The sequence below is a fragment of the Musca domestica genome, unplaced genomic scaffold (genome assembly GCF_030504385.1).
Source record: "Musca domestica strain aabys unplaced genomic scaffold, Musca_domestica.polishedcontigs.V.1.1 48, whole genome shotgun sequence".
NCBI lineage: Eukaryota > Metazoa > Arthropoda > Insecta > Diptera > Muscidae > Musca > Musca domestica.
This window is the reverse complement of record NW_026712340.1, coordinates 3300810-3325248: the sequence shown is the minus strand read 5'-3', so window position 1 is coordinate 3325248 and position 24439 is coordinate 3300810. Positions and strand designations below refer to the sequence as shown.

General features: G+C 34.8%; 2 protein-coding genes across 4 annotated transcripts in view; one reads left to right on the top strand and one right to left on the bottom strand.

Moving 5' to 3' along the window:
- Positions 1-24439, top strand: part of LOC101887888 (transient receptor potential cation channel protein painless) — a 74326-nt gene that overhangs the window by 9727 nt on the left and 40160 nt on the right. For all 3 annotated transcript variants that reach the window (XM_005178140.4, XM_011292036.3, XM_005178141.4), the window contains exon 2: positions 13265-13314. The gene's annotated coding sequence lies outside the window, so the exon portion shown is untranslated. The remainder of the gene's footprint in view (positions 1-13264; positions 13315-24439) is intronic.
- On the bottom strand, positions 6726-7680 carry LOC131804724 (uncharacterized). The gene is made up of 2 exons (XM_059127828.1): positions 7191-7680; positions 6726-7044 (listed from the first exon to the last, which is right to left on the bottom strand). Exons 1-2 carry the CDS (start codon positions 7414-7416, stop codon positions 6779-6781), a joined length of 492 nt encoding a protein of 163 aa, XP_058983811.1. The 5' UTR covers positions 7417-7680; the 3' UTR covers positions 6726-6778.

Here is a 24439-nt window from a genome sequence, read left to right as displayed (position 1 = left end):
TCGAAAGACGGGCGGGGGACTATACAGGGTGGGGTAAAAAAAACTGCAACAAAGTTAAACGCCATAATTTTTACATTTTTTTTTTTAATTTTATTGAATGAAAGCAAAAAATGTCGGAAATAGCATCAAATTTAAGAATAAGTTTAGATTAGTTCGAATTGGAGACCTTTGGCACGAATTATGGCCTTCAAACGGCCAATGAAATCGTGACGGGCTGCTCAAATGCTGCTCTAAGGTTTTTTGGCCCATTTCCGGCGAAACGCTTGCTTGAGGTGATCGACACTTTGGTATTGTTTTTTAGTGCCAACCTTGCTTTCCAGAATACTCCAGACACAATAGTCCAACGGATTGGTATCCGTAGATTTTGGTGGCCATTGTGTGCTGGGAATGAAGCGAGGAACCTCATTTTGTAACCATTCATGGGTGGCACGTGCTGAGTGCGATGTGTGCTGAGTCCTGTTGGAATGTCCGAGGTCTGCAGCCAAAATGTTTGCCCAAAGCTTTAATACACCCTCCAGAATATTTTTGCGATAATATTCGGTTTTTATTCTGATGCCACGGTCGATTAATATGAGCGGAGAGCAACCATCGGCTGTTATGGCGGCCCACACCATCACCATGGTCGGCGCTTGAGTTCTGGTGGCCCACCGAAGATGCACATTTTCAGCTGACCTCTTTGACAAGTAAACATGATCATTTTGTTTTTTTACAAACTGCTGGACAACGAATGCTTTCCCATCGGAGAAAGCCAAATTTAGCAGTTCACCATTTTCGGTCAAGCGAAGCAACTCTTTGGCTCTTTTGCGTTTATTTTCTTTCTGTTGCAATTTATGCATATCGGTTCATCTGAGTCAATTTATGCATATCGGTTCATCTGTCCATGTAGTTTTGTGAAAAAATTGCAGATCGCATTTATTATCCGATTAAGATAAAATTTTCCAAACTAGATTTGTTTGGCCCAAGGACGAACCCTATCGAGATTGGTAAGAATCGGTCTAAAATTAGACATAGCTACCATATAGATCTACGACCGATTTCAGGTTTATTGTGCACCGAATTCAGCCTAGAAGCATGTACTTCGAATTTGGTGAAAATCGGTTCAGATATAACTGTATATCCCATATATGATTCATCCGATTTGATGTTTGAATGCCCCACATTCGTAATATGCACTTCACAAGAATGGTATTTGGTATCAGATATCGGATGCAGCCCAGCAATACCAGTTTCAAATTTTATCGAGATCGGTTCAGATTGCGATATAGCTCCTATATATAATTCGACCGATTTCTCGTTTATTGTGCACCAGATGGTTAATATCAGTCAAATAGAGTAAATTTTGGGACTTCCGACCGAACTCAGTCTAGAAGCAAGGACATCAAAATTGGAGAAAATCGTTCCAGATATAGCTATAGGTCCCATATATATGTTTCATTCTATTTGGTGTTTAAATCCCTCACATTTGTAATATGCACTGCACAAGAATGATATTTGGTATCAGATATCAGATGCAGCCCAGCAGTACCAGTTTCAAATTTTATCGAGATTGGGATATAGCTCCCATATATATCTTTCACCGATTTCAGGAACATGTACTTCAAATTTGGTGAAAATCGGTTCAGATGTAGTTATGTCTCCCACCTATATGTTTCATCTGATTTGGTGTTTAAATCCCTCACATTCGTAACATGCTATCTACAAAAAATGACATTTGGTACTGGATATCTCATAGAGTTCAGAAATACATTTGCCAAATTTTATTGAGATCTGTTCAGATTTGGATATAGCTCCCATATATATCTTCGCCCGATTTCACGGTTATTATTCAACCGATTTTTTCTATTTGGTGAAACGCGGTTCCCATATATATATATATTGCTTTGATACATATTTTTTTAATTTAATCCTTCTGGAAGGCATGCAAACTTGATGGAAATCGATTCGGAGTCGGATGTACCTCCCATATATTTGGTTTTCTACTGAATTCCAAATTATAGCTGCTCTAAAGCCATAATACGAGTTCAAAAAAGTTCATAATTGGTATGATCTATTTCACATAAATTCCCACTATAAACTTTTATATTTTATGGGTGACTCTACTAAATATGCATAGTGGTGTAGGGTATCATATAGTCGGCCCCGACCGACTTTTGCCCTTTTTTAATGTTTTTGTTTTAATACAAGCAAGTACCCCCTCTCTCTCTCTTCTGAAAACATTTCAATGTTTTTGACCCGCATTCATACAACACAACACAAAAGAGGACATCGGCCATAATTATGAGTGAGTTCAGTCTTCTGGAATGAAATGGGTTCTTCATTTGTAGGGCATTGTGGGGACATTATGGAAATAATTGCAACATTTATTACCCCTAAGTAGCTCAACTGTGCATGCAGTTGTTTAATATTTTGTCAAGGCTATTGTTTGGTTTTGACTCTTTTGTTCAATTAGTTGTTTCTAGTTTTTAATTATTTTGTACTGCAAAAAAAAAATAAGCTCCATTTTATGCAGCAAACAAATGGAAATGTTTGTGTGTGTGTTTATCAAAAAAAAATCTGAAAAAGACTCCTCCCAATTTTTTGCCATTCTTATATTGTACACACCAACAAACAAATTGAGGCATGATAAATTTTTTCGAATTTTTTTAATCTAGCCACATATTTGTGTTTTTTATGTATTTCATCATCCGGTATGCCGGTGATTTTCATGTTCTCTTATTTTATTTTTTAGTGAATATTGTCAATTTGGTTGGAATTATATCAGTTTTTTTGTTTTGCACTTTATTACTAAGCCAAGCTGTTGTTTTTTTTTTTTTTATTCAGAATAGTCTGTGTTTCAGAGTCCATTAGAGACCATTTCAAATTGTCGTGTATTGAAAAAAATTGACCGAATAGTGTGTTTGTTGTTATTCACTTTGGGTTTAAAAGTCATACTCTCTCGCAAACAAATGTAAATGTGTGGTGGTCTCATTGAATGTCTGACTCTATGCATTTGGTCATGCTTAAGCTTTTCAATGGTTCCACGTAGAATTTGTTGTTTATTGCTATGGGGTTTTTGTTAAGGGGATATGGGTGGTGTAGAAAGCTTTGAATGGGGTGGGGATTTGCGAGAATACCAGAGTAAGAGCAAAAAAATAATATAATATGAACGAGAATTTGTGTTAGAGTATTTTAGAGATCACATTTTAAGCTGGAATTTTAAATTAACATAGAAGCTATTACTCACAATTTTTAATAATTTTTAGAAAAACAATAAAATGTAATAATCAAAGCTTAATATTTATTTAAGCTTAATATTGTTAGATGTGACGATTGTAACCAATAGTCTTTTTTAAAAACAAAAGATTTTGCGGTGAATGTTCTTTCATTTTCTGTTTTGAATTTTTCCTGATTTTTTATTCTATTATTAATAATAAATCTGAACAATATAAAAATCAGACAATTCAGCCTCCTCCTAGATCAGTGTTGGAGTTACTTGCATCACCTTCAATTTATACTGATGACCCAATTTAGGGCAATGAGAACGACTTATGGGAGGAAATTCGCTGATATTCATTATGATGATATTTGATAGTATTCAAATTCAAATGAGAAGGTTTCGTATTATTTTAGGCATGAAGACTAAATTACCAAACAATTTTTATATATTTTAATAAATTATTCCTCTCTCATAAAATGTGTAGCCTTCATTCCCTCCACCATACATACAACCAAATTATATAGATTTTTCACATTCAATCGATTTTTTCGGTTTCATATATTTATACCCTCCACCATAGTATGGAGAGTATATTAAGCTCGTCATTCCGTTTGTAACATCTCGAAATATACATGTTAAACCCCACAAAGTATATATATATATACACTGGTGGCCAAAACAAAAGCAACTGAAATTACAAGGGGAATGAATGCCCTGTAACTTTTTCAAAAATTAAGAAAATGAGAAAGTTTTTCTTGTTTTAAATTAGGTACTTTATTCACTTTTTAAAACCCTAAAACATAAAAGCAAAATTAATTTTGATATAAAAAATAATGTTTGGTAAAGTCAAATAACCCGATTTTGGCTTGGACAAAACAAAAGCAACTCTGTTGTACATTCATATAACCGCTGCAATTTCAGTTGTTTTTACTGTGATATTTATCGCTTTTTGCTTCCTTCGACAATTTCGCTTGTCATAAATCCTTTTTGAGAAGTTTTTTACAACAGTATGTGTTTTTCTTTTCGTTTTTTTAAGTACTGCCCAAAAAAAATTTAAAAATGGCTAGAAGCGAATACACTACCTGAATAAAACAGCAAATTACCAGTGACTATCAAAACAACATATCACAGAAAATGATTTCCGAGAAATATTTCATTAATATTTATGTGATTTCATAATTATTTCTGTATACTAAGTCGGTTTTTATACCCTCCACCAAAAAAGGTATGGAGGGTATATTAACTTTGTCATTCCGTTTGTAACTCATCGAAATAATCATTTTAGACCCAACAAAGTATATATATTCTTGAGCAGCGTAAAATTCTAAGACGATTTAGCCCTGTCCGTCCGTCTGTCCGTCTGTCCGTCTGTTGTAATCACGCTACAGTCTAAACGAATTAAGATAGGAAGCTAAAATTTTGCACAGATCTCTCTTTTGTCTGCAGGCAGGTCAAGTTCGAAGATGGGCTATATCGGTCCACGATATCGTATAGCCCCCATATAACGGTACCCCCCGATATTCGGTATTTTGATGATTTTACCCACATTTTTCAACGGAATTGTCTGAAAAAACACACAAGGAGTTCCTTGTGGGTACTTTATACCTCGGCAGAGAATTGTCTATATAGGTCCACGATATCGTATAGCCCCCATGTAAGGGTACCCCCCGATATTCGGTATTTTGATGATTTTACCCACATTTTTCAACGGAATTGTCTGAAAATCCACACAAGGAGTTCCTTGTGGGTACTTTATACCTCGGCAGAGAATTGTCCATATAGGTCCACGATATCATATAGCCCCCATGTAACGGTACCCCCCGATATTCGGTATTTTGATGATTTTACCCACATTTTTCAACGGAATTGTCTAAAAAACCACACAAGGAGTTCCTTGTGGGTACTTTATACCTCGGCAGAGAATTGTCCATATAGGTCCACGATATCATATAGCCCCCATGTAACGGTACCCCCCGATATTCGGTATTTTAATGATTTTACCCACATTTTTCAACGGAATTGTCTGAAAATCCACACAAGTAGTTCCTTGTGGGTACTTTATACCTCGGCAGAGAATTATCTATATAGGTCCACAATATCGTATAGCCCCCATATAACGGTACCCCCGATATTTGGTATTTTGATGATTTTACCCACATTTTTCAACGGAATTGTCTGAAAATCCACAAAAGGAGTCCCTTGTGGTCATTTTACCTCCTCCCCCATATAACTGTAACCTCTGATATTCGGTATTTTGATGATATTAGCCACGCTTTTCAATGGAATTGTTTTAAAATCAACACAAGTAGTTCCTTGTGAGTACTTCACCCCCTGAGAGAGAATTGTCTATACAGGTCCACGATATCGTATATCCCCCATATAACGGTACCTCCCGATATTCGGTATTTTATGATTTGACCCACATTTTTCATCAGAATTGTCTGAAAATCCACCTTCCTATATTAGATATTTTAAAGATTTTAAAAGAATTTTTATTGGATTTTATTTTTTTGAAAATTTTTCTAATTCGTTCCAAATGGTGGAGGGTATTCAAAGTTCGGCCCGGCCGAACTTACTGCTTTTTTACTTGTTTGAAACTGGATCAGTACACGCAAAAAAATATAAGCCTCTCTAACATATGTCCCAAACATATTTTGCAGCAAACAAATATATGTTTGCAAACATTCCCAAACATAACATATGTTTGGGTGCTGCAAACAAATTATGTTTGGGTCCAAACATAATTAATGTTTGGGTCCAAACATAATTAATGTTTGGGTCCAAACATAATTAATGTTTGGGTCCAAACATAATTAATGTTTGGGTCCAAACATAATTAATGTTTGGGTCCAAACATATTTTTTGTTCGGGTGCAAACATAATTTATGTTTGGACCCAAACATAATATATATTGGGGTGCAAACATAAATTTATGATTGGGTCCATTTGTATACTTACTGCAGATATAATTCAACCATAATGCAAACTAGTTTTAAAATCAATTTTTGATATTCACATTTTATTTAACATAAAAGAAATTCATACATATTATAATATATAATATAAAATTAATTGTAATAATTAATATAATATTAATATCAGTAAAAAAAATTGTTAAAAATAATAATATTAAAATAAAAATTCTAATTATAAAAATATTAAAGAAAATAAATAATTTATAATGAAACATAGTTTTTTATTTTCTTTAATATTTTTATAATTAGAATTTTTATTTTAATATTATTATTTTTAACAATTTTTTATTACTGATATTAATATTATATTAATTATTACAATTTTTATTATGCTTAAAATTATTCTTATGTTTCTAATATTAATTTATTATGTTTTAATTTTTATAAATAATATATTGTTGTTATTGATAAAATAAAATAAACATTTGTTAATAAGTTTATAATTTATATCGTGCCAGTTTTCATAAAATTTTTATTTTATATTAATTTTTTAATTTATTATTATTAATATTATTCTTAATTATTATTCTTATTAATATATATCTTAATATTAATTTATTATTTTTCCTTTTATTACAATCACTATTTTTTCAATAAAGTAAAATACTTACAATCTGTTAGGGTCTTCTTTTAGACATTCGTCAATAAGGGCCTTCGAAATATTCACCCTAACTTTATTTTGCAGGCGTTTTTCGGCAATAAAAATTCTCCATATTTTGTTGACAGCCGGAATTGACTTGATGGACTCTATGTCAGTCTTTAAAGTTGAAATAACATTTGTTTTTGGGGTAAGATCCCCAAAACCACCTACGGATTCACACTCCGATAGAGTGCCACTAACTGTCGATGCTGATGCCACTGATCGAACGGAGTCTAAATGAAAATTAAATATATTATTTAAAAAAAGAAATATATTATTTAAAAAAAGAAAAAAATATTAACAGCCTGTTTCTTTATTTTGAAACGAAATTTTTTTTGTTCCGACATAAAGAAACAGGCTGTAAATCCAGTGTACTTACCTCCAAATTGCAACTCAATATGAAAAGTAGGTGTTGACATATATTGATGAATTACTTTTTCAAACTGGTCTTCTTTAATGGTTGCACCAAACACTAAGGCTGTTATTTTTCTTGAGGCATCAATTTTTAACTCTAATTTGGCTGCTTTCATAAAGCTTTGTAGATTTAAAGGCTCCGGCGCTTCGACAAATAATTTGTCTTCCCCCAAAACAGTTGGTATCAACATTTATTACAACACTTGTGACACGACGCGAAGGCACAAAACAAATAAAAAGAATAAAAAAAGAACACAACCAGAATGCCAACATGAGACACGCGCAAATGTTACGCTCTTTTGTTCTCATCAAGCAAATCGGTGTGTATGCGAAAAACGCATGTATGTATGTATGCATGAACATTAGTAAGAAGCAACGTCTCAGCAACAAAAAAACATCCAAACAGCTCTTTGTGTGTTGTTGTTGGCATTTTTTGGTGCATGGACAATAGAAAAGAAATAAACGTCTCAGCAACAGTTTCAATCCCTCTTGCCGCGCACACACCACACATAGTTACAGCAGCGATCGGCAGTGTTTGCTTGGTGAGAGCAAAAGAGCGTAACATTGGCGCGTGTCTCAAGTTGAGACACTCAAGTTGTCCATGCACCAAAAAATGCCTACTTGAGAAAGAAAACGTTACAACAACACACAAAAAAATTGACTCCTCTGTATATATGTCGGTGTTAATGCGAAAAACGCATGTATGTATGTATGCATGAACATTAGTAAGAAGTAACGTCTCAGCAACAACTAGAAAATTCACACCGCACAACAGCAACGAAAAAACATGCAAAAAGTTTTTTCGTTGTTGTTGTTGTGCGGTGTGTATTTTCTAGTTGTTGCTGAGACGTTACTTCTTACTAATGTTCATGCATACATACAACTTCTATTTACAGTTATATTTGGAAGAGAGCAAAAAATGTTTCGGTTCTGCTTTGTTGTGCGGCCAACCAAGCCAACACATCATCAACGCAAAAACAGACTTCTCACCCTCCTGTCTTCTTTTAAGTCACCTATAACACCAATTCAAAAGTAATCGAGAGCTCTGTTGTTTAGCTCTTTGAAAAAAATCCTCTCCGCACCCATAAAAAATATGTTCTAACATATAAAATATGTTGGTACCCAACAAATAAAATTGAGTTATGTTACAAAATGTTGCAAACAAATATTTGTTTGCACCGAAACAAATTATGTTTGCATCCAAAAATATATTTGTTTGCAACCAGTCCCAAACAAATATATGTTTGGATCCAAACATATTTCTAACATATATTTTTCTGCGTGTAGTAACAGTCTATAGCAGATGAAGGCCGTGAAAAACTTCAGCCCGTACTGATCCACAAATTGTGAGAGAAATAAAAAACAACTATTTAAGAGTTCAACTGGATTGGTGAGAGAGCAATCATTGGATATAAGCTCGAGATCTGTGCGTAGACGAGTAGTGGCAGCTGGTCTGCATGTCCGTAAAACATCAAAAAACCATTTATATCTGAAAAAATCAAAAAGGCTTTCGGAAACGATAATATTAAGTGGAATCAAGCCCAATGGAAAAAAAAACATTATTTCTGGGATGAGTCTACGTTTAATATTAAAGGCTCAGACGTGAAAAATTTTACGGTGAGAAGGCCCAAAAATGAAGGACTCAAGCCGCAGTGTTGCAATGGTACAGTGAAGCATGAGGGAGGGTAAAAAATGGCGTGGCGCTGTTTTTCTTTCTATGGACTTGGGCCTATCCATAAAATAAAGAAAGTTGTGGATCGGTTTTTTTACAAAGATGTGTTGGACATCACGTTGTTCCCTTACGCTGAGTAAAATATTCGGCTGATTTGGGTGTTTCAGCATGACAATGATCCCAAACTTGTATCAAAACTTGTCAAATATTGGTTGCGGGAGTCAAAAATTCATGTTTTATTATGGCCGGCACAATCACCTGACCTAAACTCCTTAGAAAACCTTTGGAGTATCGTAGATAGGAAGATCAAGAGAAATTCGGAAATAAATAAGCACAACATTTTCTAAAGAATTCGGGGTGCCTGGGAAAGCACACCCAAGGATCAAATTGAGCGTGTTATAGATTCAATGCCTCGTAGGTGTGCAGCTGCTATCAAAAATAATGGCTATGCTATTGACTACTAGCCAAAATTTAATTATTTTAAAATAAAAAATCAAAAGTTGCTGTCCGTCCGTTTGTTGTACTCTTGCTAATCTTCGAATAAGCCGTATGTATCAGTTCCTCCTTATAGTCGGTAATTTTTACGATTTTAGGTACAATATTCAACGAAATTATTCTAAATGTCGTATTTGAAGTTCCTGATAGGTACTACAGCCTGTGACATGAAATTGGCTATGTAGGTCCACGTCCTCGTATGGACCCCATGTAACGGATTTTAACAGAATTTTTAACGGATATATTTAATTTCTAAATTCGTTCCCAATGGTGGAGGGTATTCAAAGTTCGGCCCAGCCAAACAAATTTAGTACCATTTAGTACGATTCGCACACTTGGTACACATTTCCAAAATCACCTTCATAAATATCAAACTTACTTTCCAACCTTGATTCTCATACCAAAATTTCAAGTGTTTTAAAATTTCAGACTCATTCCGTTTGTCCAAGACAAAGTATTAAATTTTTAGTGCTTTTCGTACCATTTTAGTGCGAGGCTGATTTTCCAAGAACCTAGGCTGATCAAACGCTCAAGATTTTCTCACGTATACAATTTTAAGATTCTAGCTTTCCGTTTGGGCTTTAATTCTGAGTCAATCAGCCAGTTATAGAATTCTGTATTTTGATATTATTTGAAATTTGAGTCAGAGTTTTTTTTCTTTTTTTTTGGGATTTCAAGACAATAATATATGATTTCATATGGTGGTGGGCATAAAAAGGTCGGCAGGTTCGAAGTTGAAACCATTTTTACTTGGTTTTCTTATGCCCTATCATATCCAAATATTTTTGCCAACACTAGATCTAATAGAAATATATGTTTCCGCAAGAAAAAAAAAAATAAAAACAAGTAAAAAAGCTGTAAGTTCAGCCGGGCTGAACTTTGAATACCCTCCACCATTTGGTACAAATTTGGCAATTTCCAAGAAAATAAAATCCGTTAAAACATCTGTTAAAATCTTATAAATACCGAATGTACCCGTATATTAGGTTCTATACGACGACGTGGACCTGCGTGGGCAACTTTTGTCACAAGCTATTACAATATTCAAATACGAAACTTGCAAAAAAATCTGTTTATAATGTAGCTAAAATCAACAAAATACCGAATATAGGGAGGTACCATGGGGGTTATAAATCGTGGACCTGCACAGCCAATTTTCTGTCAAAGGCTGTAGTATACATTATGATCTTCAAATGCGAAAGTTTAAACAATTCCGGTAAATAACGTCGCTAAAATCATCCAAATACCGAATATCGGGGGGTACCGTGGGGGCTATAAGAAGACGTGGACCTCGAAATTCAAATACCAAATTTGAAAAGGTTCTGGTAAATAATGCCGCTTAAATCATCAAAATACCGAATATGTGGGGTACCGTGATATGGGGGCTATACGATTACGTGGACATGCACAGACAATTTTCTGTCATAGGCTGTAGTATTCATTACGAAATGCCAAATTTGAAACAATTCCGGTAAATAATGTCGCTAAAATCATCAAAATACCGAATATCGGGGGGTACCGTTATATGGGGGCTATACAAAGACGTGGACCTACATGACTCATTTTCTGTTTTATGCCGTAGTATCTATTACGAACTTCAAATACTAAGTTTAAAACAATTCCGGTATATAATGTCGCTAAAATCATAAAAATACCGAATATCGGGAGATACCTTTATATGGCCCATTTTCAGCCCAAAAGTCCTGCGGACACACATTTGAGTAAAATTTTATCAACCTACTTCATTTCGTTCGGAAGTTAGAGTGATTTCCATAGGCGGACAGACGGATGGACATTGCTAAATTGACCTAGAATTTTATGCTGATTAAGAATATATTTACTTTGTGTGGCCTAAAATGTATATTTCGAGGTGTTACAAACGGAATGACAAAATTAATATTCCCTCCGTACTATGGTGGAGGGTATAAGAACACGTAAAATAGCAACTAAGTTCGGTCGGCCGAATTTTTAATACCCTCCACCATTTTGAAGGAGAATGAAAAATTTCCCAAAATCCCGTCCAAAAATACCGCTTAAAGGAAAACCGTAGTAAGGGGATATACGGAGTCGTGGTTCTGCATGTTTATTCATCGGCTTTAAATAAAAAAATTTGAAACACTTCCTGTCAATAATGTCGCTATTATCATCAAAATACCGAATCTCGGGAGGCACCGTTATATCTGGGCATTACGATATCGTGGACCTATTAAGACAATTCTCTTCCAGGGGTAAAGTTCTCAGAAGGATCTCTTTGTGTTCATTTTCAGAAAATCCCATTGAAAAATGTGGCTAAAATCATCAAAATATCGAATATCGTAACGGGGGTACCGTTGTTTGGGACTATACGATATAGTGGACCGACATAGCCCATCTTCGAACTTGACTTGCCTGCGGACAAATCACTATTCTGTGCAAATTTTAACTTACTATCTTATTTCCTTTTGACTCTAGCGTAATTACAACAGACCGACGGCCGGAAGGGGCTAAATCGTCTTAGTATATACGCTTATCTAGTTTAACATTATTATTTCGATGAGTTACAAACGGAAAGACCAACTAAATATACCATCCATATGGTGTAGGAAATACCCAACGAAGCCTAAGCTGCTCACTTAATGGCTGATGCATCAATAAAGTTTACCGTAAAACCCGTTTGTGTTCGAAAGCCTCTTAAGATTGTTGTCCAATTAAAACCCATTACGAACGTGGACTATATCGTCGTACTTTGTCTGAAGAATCTCTCCAAAACGTGCTAATTAGAAATGGAATTAAGTTTTTCAACGCGTTCTCGAGGTCATGGAAATCTCTGATATAGCATGACATGTTTCCAATTGTAGTCAAATATAAATCAATTTTTAATGTGGACTTTATCGTCCTACTGTTTTGGTACCACAAATGATAAAAAGAATACAAATTTTGCAAATATTCCAAACTCATATAAAACGAAAGCAGTGCCCTATTCAATTGAACTATTTACATCTTAATTATATTATCTTAATATTCATTCCCTTCTTTTGCGATAGAAAATATTATAGCTTCCGAATCGCAAATGAGTCTTAATTTCTAAGCTTAATGAGTCTGGCTTTTTATTTATTTTTATTATTATTATTATTATTTATTTATTTATTTTTTTTTTTCAAAAAAGTTTCATTTTATGACGACAATTACTGCCATTTATTTGGCCATATTCGCGAAATGTCTTACCTGCGAACATACATGTCTATCCCATACAAAATTACACACAATGTGTATTATACATACACACACACAATGTGTATTATACATACACAGCCGACAGTAAATCTCCATATTTAAGGCGGATATTTTTCGTGGAGGAAATTGCAAAAATTCTATTGGCTACTTTGGCAATTTTTATTCTCTTTATTGGTTACGCTTGAATAATTATCATCAGAATAAGAAAATGAAAAAAAAATGTTCTCAGAACAGATAATGAATCACCACAACTAGATTCGTCAGAACTTTATAAGTGGGCAAATGAGAACAATTTTGTGTAGGAGTGAGTGTGTGTGCATGTGTCCGCTTTGCTTAATTGTAATTAAAGAAACCTCAAAACAAAATTAGAAACGTTTAATTGCGTTTATATGCATTTTTGAATAAATTTAAGAAGACTCTGCTATAAGAAGTTCATCTGAGAAAATTGTCTGAGAAGTATTTTTTTGCAAAATACTGTCTGAATAATGTCAATCTATGTTGAATCTGAAGATATTTTTATAATTTTAAATTTATTCCCGTAAATTTCACCGTATACCCTTCTTGAACTTTTTAATTAAGTTCTGAAGGCATTCATTTTTACACATATGTTTCATTAAAATGCAATATTAAAAATATTTGTTGTATGTTCTATCTTTCAGTTCCAGAGGAAAGTTGTTTCCTTCGCCCAAAGGGAACCCTTATTGTAGAGGTAAGTAAGATATTTATTATTCTCATATTCAAATCAAAATATACTGCATAATAAATTACCACTTGGAAGTTACGAAAGTGGTATAAGTCTTTGTATGATAGCGTAAAAATTGATCCTTTGCATTGCCAGAAGAAAAAAAATTGGCATTTTTTTAAAAGGTTAAAAGAAAAACTATAATATTTAGAAGTCATTTTATTTGCCTGAGTACGACAGCATAATCGGATACTTTAGGCTTTTTATATATTATAATATCTAAAACTGGTGGAGATATTTGAATATGTGAAGTTTAAAGAGTAATAAAGTCATTTCCCACAAGACCGACACTGATACTAACTTTTGTTAGAAAATTTTGTAAAAAATGTTCTAGAAGATGTGTCAAAAATCGGCGAACTCATTGTTATTTAGTATTTTTCGTGAACTTGCTGTACAAATAGGAACCCCAAAACAATATTCCAGCTTCATCCGTCCACCTTAAACCAAACTGTACTAAATTTAGTACCATCTAGTACAGTTCGCACACTTAGTACGTATTTCTAAAACCACCTACATATATATCAAATTTAGTTTCCAATCTTGATTCTCATATTTAAGAACCTTGAAGTTAGAATTTTCAAAAAATTCCTTGGTACGTCTATCCAGTTCTCCATCAAGGACTCTCATTTGAAATTTCACAATCATTCCGTTTGTCCAAGTGAAATTATTAAATTTTTAGTGTTTTTCGTACCCTCTTAGTACGAATTTGCCAAAACCCAGGCCGATCACACGCACCAAGATTGACTCTCGTACAAAATTTCAAGATTCTTATTTATTCTTATTAATTCAGTTATGGAATTCTGTATTTTGATATTATTTGATATATGAGGCACAGGATTTTTCTTAGCTCCTTTTATATCTATATCTATAAAATAGGAAAATGTTTGTATGTTTGTTTGTTTGTTTGTAATTTATGGACTCGAAAACCGCTGAATAGATTTTCCTGAAAATTTCCATATATACTGCAACATCGCCTGAAAGTAACATAGGCTATATACATTTTTGAATTTCCACTTGGAACTGGAGATATAGCATCAGAATCGGAGATACCTCCCAAAATTTTAGATTTTATATGCACATATCTATTGATTGGTTGAAGATACAGTCTCCAAATTTGGAATACGTAACGGAATTTGGAACAAAAATAAGTTTGCCAAATTATATTGTAATCGGTTCAGATTTAGATATAGCTCCCATATATATTTTCGACCGATTTCGTTCAGTTGATGCCTCAAACACAATTTGAATGTTCGATTCCAATGAAATTTGGAATGTGTAACGGGATTTAATCCGAAAATAAATTTGTCAATTTATATTGAAATCGGTTCAGATTTGGATATAGCTCCCATATATATTTTCGACCGATTTCAAGCATTTGATGCACCAAACACGCTATGTATCCCCAATTTCAATGAAATTTGAAACGTGTGATAGATTTTATCTAAAAAATTGATTTCCCAAATTATATTGAAATCGGTTCAGATTTGGATATAGCTCCCATATACATTTTCGGCCGATTTCATGTATTTGGTGGACCAAACACGACATGTATTTCCAATTGTAATGAAATTTAAAATAAGTAACGGAATTGGGAGCCAAAATGAATTTGTCAAATTAAATTGAAATCGGTTCAGATTTGAATATAGCTCCCATATATATTTTCGACCGATTTCATGTATTTGATGCACCAAAAACGCTATGTATCTCTAATTTCAATGAAATTTGGAATGTGTAGCGGATATTAAAACAAATATACATTTGTCAAATTATATTAAAATCGGTTCAGATTTGAATATAGCTCCCATATATATTTTCGACCGATTTCATGTATTTGATGCACCAAAAACGCTATGTATCTCTAATTCCAATGAAATTTGGAATGTGTAGCGGAAATTAAAACAAATATACATTTGTCAAATTATATTAAAATCGGTTCAGATTTGGATATAGCTCTCATATATATTTTCGACCGATTTCATGTATTTTATGCACCATACACGATATGTATGTTCGATTCCAAAGAAATTTGGAATATGTAACGGGAATTTGATTAGAAAATAAATTAGTCAAATTATATTAAAATCGGTTCAGATTTGGATATAGCTCCCATATATATTTTCCGCCGATTTCACATATTTGATGCACAAAACACGATACGTATTTCCGATTCCAACGAAATTCGGCATGAGTGGCTAAATTTGGTACAAAAATAAATTTGACAAATTATATTCAAATACGCTCAGATGTGATTATAGCTCCCATTTATATACTCAGCCGATTTCACATATTTGATGCACCCAAAGCGAGAGAGACAAAATCTGGCACCAGAAAAAATTGCCAAATTTTATTGAAATCAGTTTAGGTTTGGATATAGCTAACATATATATTTCGGCCGATTTCATACATATTATGCACCAAACACGATATATATGACCGATTCCAATGAAATTCAGAATGTGTGGCGGAATTTGGTTATAATAATAAATGTGATAAATTAATTGGAAATTAGTGAAGATTTGGATATAGCTCCCATATATATTCTCGGCCGATTTCACATATTTGACGCACCAATTTCAATGAAATATGAAAGGTGTGGCGGAGTTTGGCGTAAAAGTAATTTTTTTTAAATTATATTTAAATCGGATCAGATTGGGATATGATTTTAATAAGAACCATTGACCCACAACGCCTTAGGCTAACACTAAAAAACAACACAACAATTTATTTGAAATACGCTTATTACGGCGAAGTATGTTGCTATCTCGAATTCACTAATTGCAATAGAAATGCCACTCTACTTAAAGAATTGCAGTTTCCTGCATAGTATTTGCTATGAAATAAATAAATCCAAAGGACAAATCATTCGTGTATGCATGTCATGTTACTGCTTTTGTAATGATTTTGTTTATTAACGCATTAAATTAGTGCAATATTTTTTTTTTAATTTTTAAATTTGTTTTTCTTTATCCAACATATGTTCGTAAATAAAATTTTGAATGCATATAAAATCAAAAGGGGTAGCAAAGCGAACCGGGTTCAGCTAGTAATATCTAAAACTGGCGGAGATATTTGAATATGTAAAGATTAAAGAATATTAAGTCAATAGTTCCCATTTCCCAAAAGACCGACCCTGATACAAACTTTCTTTAGACAATTTTGTGGAAAATGTTCTAGAAGATTTGGCAAAAATCGGTGAAAAATCGTTATACCCTTCGGTACACAGTTGTTTAATAGTAATAGTATTATTCCCATGGGTATTTTTGTAATAATCCAACAAAAAAGAGATAGACCCTTAGATTCCGAGTTAATCTGCATAAAAAACCAAAACCTTCATATAAAGAATTAAGAGGTTTTCTAACAGAAATCCAAAACATCTTCTTAGAGAAGACCACAAGTTCTTCTTCAGAGAACACCACAGGGTCTTCTTCTTCATAGAAGACCACAAGGTCTTCTTCATAGAAGACCACAAGGTCTTCTTCATAGAAGACCACATGGTCTTCCTCATAGAAGACCACAAAGTCTTCCTCGTAGAAGACCACAAGCTCTTCCTCGTAGAAGACCACAAGCTCTTCCTCATGGAAGACCACAAGGTATCTTTACTCAATGTACTTCGTATATAAGAACATCATATCATCCCACAAAGTAGCAGAAGATCTTCCAATAGAAGGCACATAATGTCTTCTCATAAAAAATCAGAAGGTGTTCTTTTAGTTGATCCAGAAGATCTTTCCATGAAAGAACTGAAAGTATTCTCATAGAGCCAAGTACGATGTTTTCATAAAAAGCTGATGGTATTTTCGTGTTGGTGAGAGGGGTTCTACTAGAAGTGAGAGGGGTTCTACCAGAAAAATTGCAGTTCTTCTCCGAGATGCGTGACAGGTCTTCGTAAAAATCACCAGAAGGCAATAGATCAGAAGTTTTATAATAAATTACTAGAAGATTTTCTAATACAACACCAGAGTTTCCTCTCAAAGAATACTGAATGTTCCTCCAAAAGAGGATTAAAGGTTCCCCTCATAGAGGACTACAGGAAATAACCTGGTCGCTATTTTTATTTTAACAGGGATACCGATGGACATTTGGAAGTAACTTGAAAAATGCCAAAAAAAAAATCCATCGAAAAGACCGCTTAAATGAAAACCCTTATATGGGGGGGCTATACGAAAGTGTGGTCCTGCAAACGATTCTGAACTTCAAATGCGAAATTTGAAATATTTCCGATAATGTCGCTAAAACCAGAAAAATACCTAACATCGGGAGGTATCGTTATGTGGCTGCTTTAAGAGGACGAGGGCCTGCATATATATTTTTTGTCATTGTCTGGAGCACCCAAATACGAAATTTGAAACAATTCTGGTGAATAATACCGGATGTAGTTGAAGTACCTTTATATGGGGGCTATACGAGAACGTGGACCGACATGGCTCATTTACGAACTTCATCTGCCTGCTGGCAAAATACACGTGTATGCAAAATGTTAGTCTTCTATCTCAATTTGTTCGAAAAATAGCTGGACTACAACAGACGGACGGAAATTGCTAAATCGACTTTTACGCTAATCCGGAATATATATACTTTGAAGGTTTTAACATGAGTATTTCGAGGAGTGGAGGTAGAGAATAATAGTAACGGTATCACCCGATATTCGGTATTTTTAAGATTTTAACGACATTATTCATTTCATTTGAAGTTTGTAATGGATACTACAGCCTAAGACAGAAAATTATCTGTACAGGTCCACGTCTTCGTATAGCCCCCATATAACGGTACCCCCCGATATTCGGTATTTTGATGATTTTAACGACATTATTTACCTGAATCGTTTTAAATTGTTATTTGAAGTTCGTAATGAATACTACATACTTAGTCAAAAAATAAGCCATGTAGGTCCACGTCTTCATATAGCCCCGATATAACGGTACCCCCCCCCCCCCCTCCCCCCAATATTCGGTATTTTGATGATTTTAGCGACACTATTTAACGGAATCGTTCCAAATTTGTTATTTGAAGTTCGTAGTAGATACTGCATAAAACAAAAAATGGGCCATGTACGTCCACTTCTTCGTATAGCCCCATATACCGTACCCCCCGATATTCGGTATTTTGATGATTTTAGTGACATTATTTCGCATGTGAAGTTCGTAATGGATACTTCAGCCCATGCCAGAAAATTGTCTGTGCAGGTCCACGCCATCGTATAGCCCCCATATAACGGTACCCTCTATATTCGGTATTTTGATGATTTTAGCTACATTATAAATATTGTAATAATATTGTAATAACTTATGACAAAAGTTGCCTATGCAGGTTTACGCCGTCGTATATGCATTCGGTATTTTTAAGATTTTAGCAGAATTTTAAACGGATTTTATTTTATTATTTTTTTTTTTTTTTGGAAATTGCCAAATTTGTACCAAATGGTGGAGGATATTAAAAGTTCGGCCCGGCCGAACTTACAGCTTTTTTACTTGTTTCAATTATAATTATTTACAAAGTATCATGATCGCGTCACACTCTATGCCGACGATATTCATTACTTGGTAATGATAAAAGTATGCTATTTTCCTATGTCCAACTTTTTTTTTGGGTATACGTTATGGAGTCTCTCTTGTACCTAAAATCCCGAATATAGGGATGTACTGATATATGGGGCCTATACGAAGACCTGGGCCAGCATAGACAATTTTCTGTCGTAGGGTGTAGTATCCAATTCGAACTTCAAATACCATATTTGAAATCCGGTGAATAACGTCGCTAAAATCATCAAAATACCGAATATCGTGAGATACCGTTATATGGGGGCTATATGAAAACTTGGACCTACATGTCCCATTTACGAATTTAACCTGCCTACTGGAAAAATAAACATGTGTGCAAAATTTTTGCCTTCTATCTCAATTCGTTCGAAAGATAGAGTGATTACAACAGACAGTCGTTAAATCGCCTTAGAATTTTCCGCTGGTCAAGAATATACATACTTTGTTGGGTCTGTGGTGGAGGGGAGGGTATAACATAGTATTTTAGAGGGTATAAAAATTGACTTTCATAGAGAGAATGTACTTTACAGATTTCCTGTATAGGGCGGGCTGGGGGAAGAAATAAACTCTCCATTGACAGACAATTTCAATTATTTACTCTTGAATTTGTTGTGGCACAAACAATAACATTCTTAACAAAACGAAAACAACAACAAAAGGCAACCCACCACAATATCTTCCTGTCGATCAATTGTGTGTTTTTATGGCTGACAGAAAATTAGCAGAGTATTGTTAATAGATGAGTGTGTAAGATATGGGATTTGTCACCACTGACAAGAATTTGTCTGGGTCCACTTCGACTTATGTTGTAAGACCACCAACCGCCCAACCGGTCGGTCGTTCAGTCAGCCAATCAAAAACAATGATGAGCATTTATTTTTTTGGTAAAAAGAAAAAAAGACAAATTTCAAAGTCAATTAGGGTGCCTTTTGTACACTTCTCAAGTTGGGCAGCATCATTGTTGGCGTGTAAAACTGACAAATCGCCCAAATAGCAAAAACTTTTTGTTTGTTTATCTGCGATTTCAATTGTCAAATTGAATTGTTTGTATTCTACCCATTTCTATTGTAAAACGAAACTGTGTTGTTGTTGTTGTTTTCCAACAAAACAAAGCTTTACGACAGAATATGTCAAACTATGTACCTGGAAGTTCATGTTTTTGTTTGCGTTTAACTTGATGTAGGCTACTTAAAATCGTTTGGGAGTCAGTTCATACCAAAAAACAGTTTGACAGGTCTATTGGACTTTTGGGCAAGTAGGTGTTTGCCATAATAATAGCATTATGCTTGAGTGTCATGCCATGCAGACATACTTATGTACGCATGTCTTTAGAAATGTATGCATTTAAATGTGTATGTTTGCTATTTTATATTTCCTAAATACTCTTTTTGCGGTTGCTGTTTTTTTTTGTTGTGTTTTACGATAAGTTTTATTTATTTTTCTTTAAGCCATAATTTGCATTTAATTTCCTATGATACTTGTTTGTTCACCACAGTCACCAGTGTTTGATTACAATAACACAAAAAAAAAAAATCGAGGAAGAGACCTTATTTAAATCCAATTATTTATCAAATATGCACACACGCTAGAGTTGCCACGTTTGGGAATTTAACATTCGGAGAGGGTGTGGTTGATATTTACTCATAAAAAGTACCCGCAAGATTTTAAAAGTTATCTTCCCTATGCTTCCGATAAGTGTTTTTTATACCCTCCACCATAGTATGGAGGGTATATTAAGTTTGTTATTCCGTTTGTAACACCTCGAAATACACATTTTAGACCCCACAAAGTACAGGGTTGCCCATATTCGACGGACCCATCTGGCAACGCCATAACTTTTGACAGAGATGTCACATCGCTTAATGACATACCGCGTTTGAAGCGTCAGTCTAAACAGATTTTTACCATAAACCTATACACGCCACGCGAACGCTCTGAAATAGCTGAAATTTACAAGAAGTCAATTGTGAAAACTCAACGTGCTTTTAAAACATTAAAAATGTGAGAAGTGCGCCTTCTAAGAACACCATTAAGCGTTTATACGAAAAATTTTCGACTGGTAAGGCTCTTTCTAATCCGAAGAGGCCATATAAAAGTCGACCAAGGCGATCGGCCGAGAATATCGCTGCCGTACGAGCCAGTGTTGAGAGGTCCCCAAGAACATCCCAAAAACGCCGTACTCAGCAGTTGGGCATGGCTCGGTCCACTTTACAACGGATTATTCGCATTGATTTGCATTTGTTCCCGTACAAAATTCAATTGACGCAAAGAATGTTGCCTGCGGACAAGCCTCGTCGATTGGAATGGGCCCATGGGTCCGTCGAATATGGGAAACCCTGTATATATATTTTTGATCAGCATAAAATTCTATGTCGATTTAGCGATGCCTGTCTATCCGTCTGTATAAATCACTCTAGCTTCCGAACGAATTGAAGTAGATTGATAAAATTTTGCTCAAATGTATGTTATGTCTGCAGGAGTTTTGGTATTAAAAATGGGCCACCTTTTTGTATCGCCCCCATAAAACGGTACCTCCCGATATTCGGTATTTTGATGATTTTAGCGAATTTCTTCACCGGAATTGTTTCAAATTTGGTATTTAAAGTTCGTAATGGATACTACAGCCTACGACAGAAAATTGTCTGTGCAGGTCTATCTCTTCGTAAAGCCCCCATACCTCCCGATATTCGGTATTTTGATTTTATCGACATTATAACCGATTTCTTTTAAGTTTCGCATTTGAATATTGTAATGGCTTATGACAAATATTACCTACGCAGGTTCACCTCTCGTATAGACCCTAATATAATAGCTACATTCGCTATTTTTAAGATTTTAACAGAAGATTTAACGGATTTTATTGTTTTTGAGAATTGCCGAATTCATTCCTAATGGTGGAGGGTATTCAAACTTCGGCCCGGCCCGAACTTACAGCTTTTTAACTTGTTTTTTGTAAATTTTATGAAAATTGTTAAAGTTAAAAGACGAATTGCCTCATAAACGGGCTAGAATCTTAATATTTGTCATGTAGGTCACTGTTGATGGATAGGTGGAAGATAAGAGGAGGACTTTGGAAATTCGTTGTAAAAGGTACAACAACTGTCTTATTTGGCCATAAATATTATACTTTTAATGCTGGGATCTTCAAATTTTGGGTTATTATTGATACGAGACATGAGATAAAGAGGTGTTTCGGGTAGTGTTTACCAAGGAAGGAAACTAAAAATACTAAAAAGTAAACTCGATACCTTTAAAGCTAAGTTTTAATTATTTCGCGTGTAGGTAACTATTTGTACGAACCACCCAATATTTTTTTTTTATTTGTGCAAAAAATGGGACTACATATTGTATTGTAAGTATTGCACATATTTGAAACTAAAAAGTACCAAAATTGTACATACTACGAAGGAATACAGGGTAAGATGAAAAATCTGCAACAAACTTCAAACACTCCACTGACAGCTGTTAAAATTATTCCAGTGACAGTTCATTATATTGTTTAGAAGCGTACAAAAGCAGTTTGCTGAGAATTTTATAAAAAAAAAGTTGTTCGTCATTGAAATTTAAGCGTGTAGTGTGATTTCTTTATATTCGGCTGGAAAACCACAAGTGGCTGTCGTTAGAGCACTCCAGCATTTAAATGTGAATAAATCTTTTGTGTCTCGTACCATCGCTCGTAACCGTGATACTGGTCGCGTAGCCCAACGTCAAGGAAGAGAACAGCAACATCAGCAGAAATGGTTCGAAAAGTAAATAAGCGACTCAATCGAAACCCGCGTCGCAGTGGGCGAAAAATGACTCGTGAGCTGAACATATCGCAATATTCCATTCGGCATATAATGACATATGAGCCTGGGGGTTACCGTTGAAATTACAAAAAGTGCAAGAACTTACACTGCAACAGAAATAAAAAATAGACTCAAAAGAGCTAAAGAGTTGCTTCGCTTGGCCGAAAGTGGCGAACTGCCGAATTTTGTTTTCTCCGATGAGAGAGTGATTGTGTGGGCCGCCATAACAGCCGATGGTCGCTCTCCGCGAAAATGCGAAATATTGTCGCGAAAATATTCTGGAGGGTGTATTAAAGCCTTGGGCACGCAAACATTTTGGCCGCAGTCCTCGCACTCAGCACGCGCCACCCAAGAATGGTTACAAAATGAAGTTCCTTGCTTCATTTCCAGCGCAATGGCCTCCAAAATCTCCGGATACCAATGCGTTGGACTATTGTGTCTGGAGTATTTTGGAAAGCAAAGTTGGCACTAAAAAATACCAAAGTGTCGATCACCTCAAACAAGCGCTTCTCCCGGAATGGGCCAAAATACCGTAGAGCAAAATTCGGACAGCGTATGTCGTTTTTATAGGGCGTTTGAAGGCTGTAATTCGTGCCAATGGTGACCAAGTCGAACAAATCTAAACTTATTCTAAAATTTGATGCCATTTCCGACCTTTTTCGCTTTCATTCAATAAAATTTAATAAAATATGTAAAAATTATGGCGTTTGACTTTGTTGCTGTTTTTTTATCTCACCCTGTATTTTATTTGATGTGGCCAAAACGTGCCTCATCGAAATAACCGTTTTAGACCCCAGGTTTATTTTGTTCAAATCAGGACATTTGGGGTCGATTTAGTGATGTTCGTCCGTCCGTCTGTCTGGCTGACTGATGCGCAAGATAACTCTCGAAGGGAGTGTCCGATTTTTTCCGAACTTGGTACATCGTAATATTATTATCAAACTTAGATCGATGTCGGAGATGGACAATATCGGTTTACTCCTTCTGGTACCTCCGCCACAATATGTCGAAATTTTTACAAAAAAAAAATATTTTACTGCACAAAGAGAGAAAGGATAATCCGATGTTACTCAAACTTTCCAACTCCTAATATTTGCATCAGTACTAGGTCAGGTGCGAAAATGGACAATATTGGTCGAATCCATAAAGTACCTCCTCCACAAAGGGTCAACATTTTGAATAATTATAACTCTTGTAAAATTTGATGTAAGAGTCCGATATTCTTCAAATTACACGCATCACAATATTTTTATTAACACAAGGTCTGGTGTGAAGATGAAGATATATATTTGAATATCCATGAAGCTCATAAACACATCAGATTCCATTCAGACTTGGCACACCTCAATATTTCTATCAACACAAGATCTGTCATAAGGATGGTAGGGATCAGACTATTCCTTCTGATACCTCCCCACAAAAGGTCAAAGTTTTTAATCAACGTTTTTAATTTCACACATCCCATTATATCTACTAAAACAACATCTGCTATGAAGATGGGATATATAGGTCCATTCCTTCTGGAACTTTCCTCAAAAAGGTTCGGAATTTTGAATATTCATAAAGCTCATAAAACGCGAAATTAACATCCGTTAGTTTCTTTAAAAATTGTGACCTTTTGTGGGGAACTCGATCTAAATTTCATAAAAATATTGAGATGTACAAAGTTTTGACGAAATCTAATTTTGCCTTCGAGAGCTATCGTGCGTACCAGCCAGCTAAGCACATTACTGGCCACTGTCTAATGTCATTCATAAGATCTAGAAG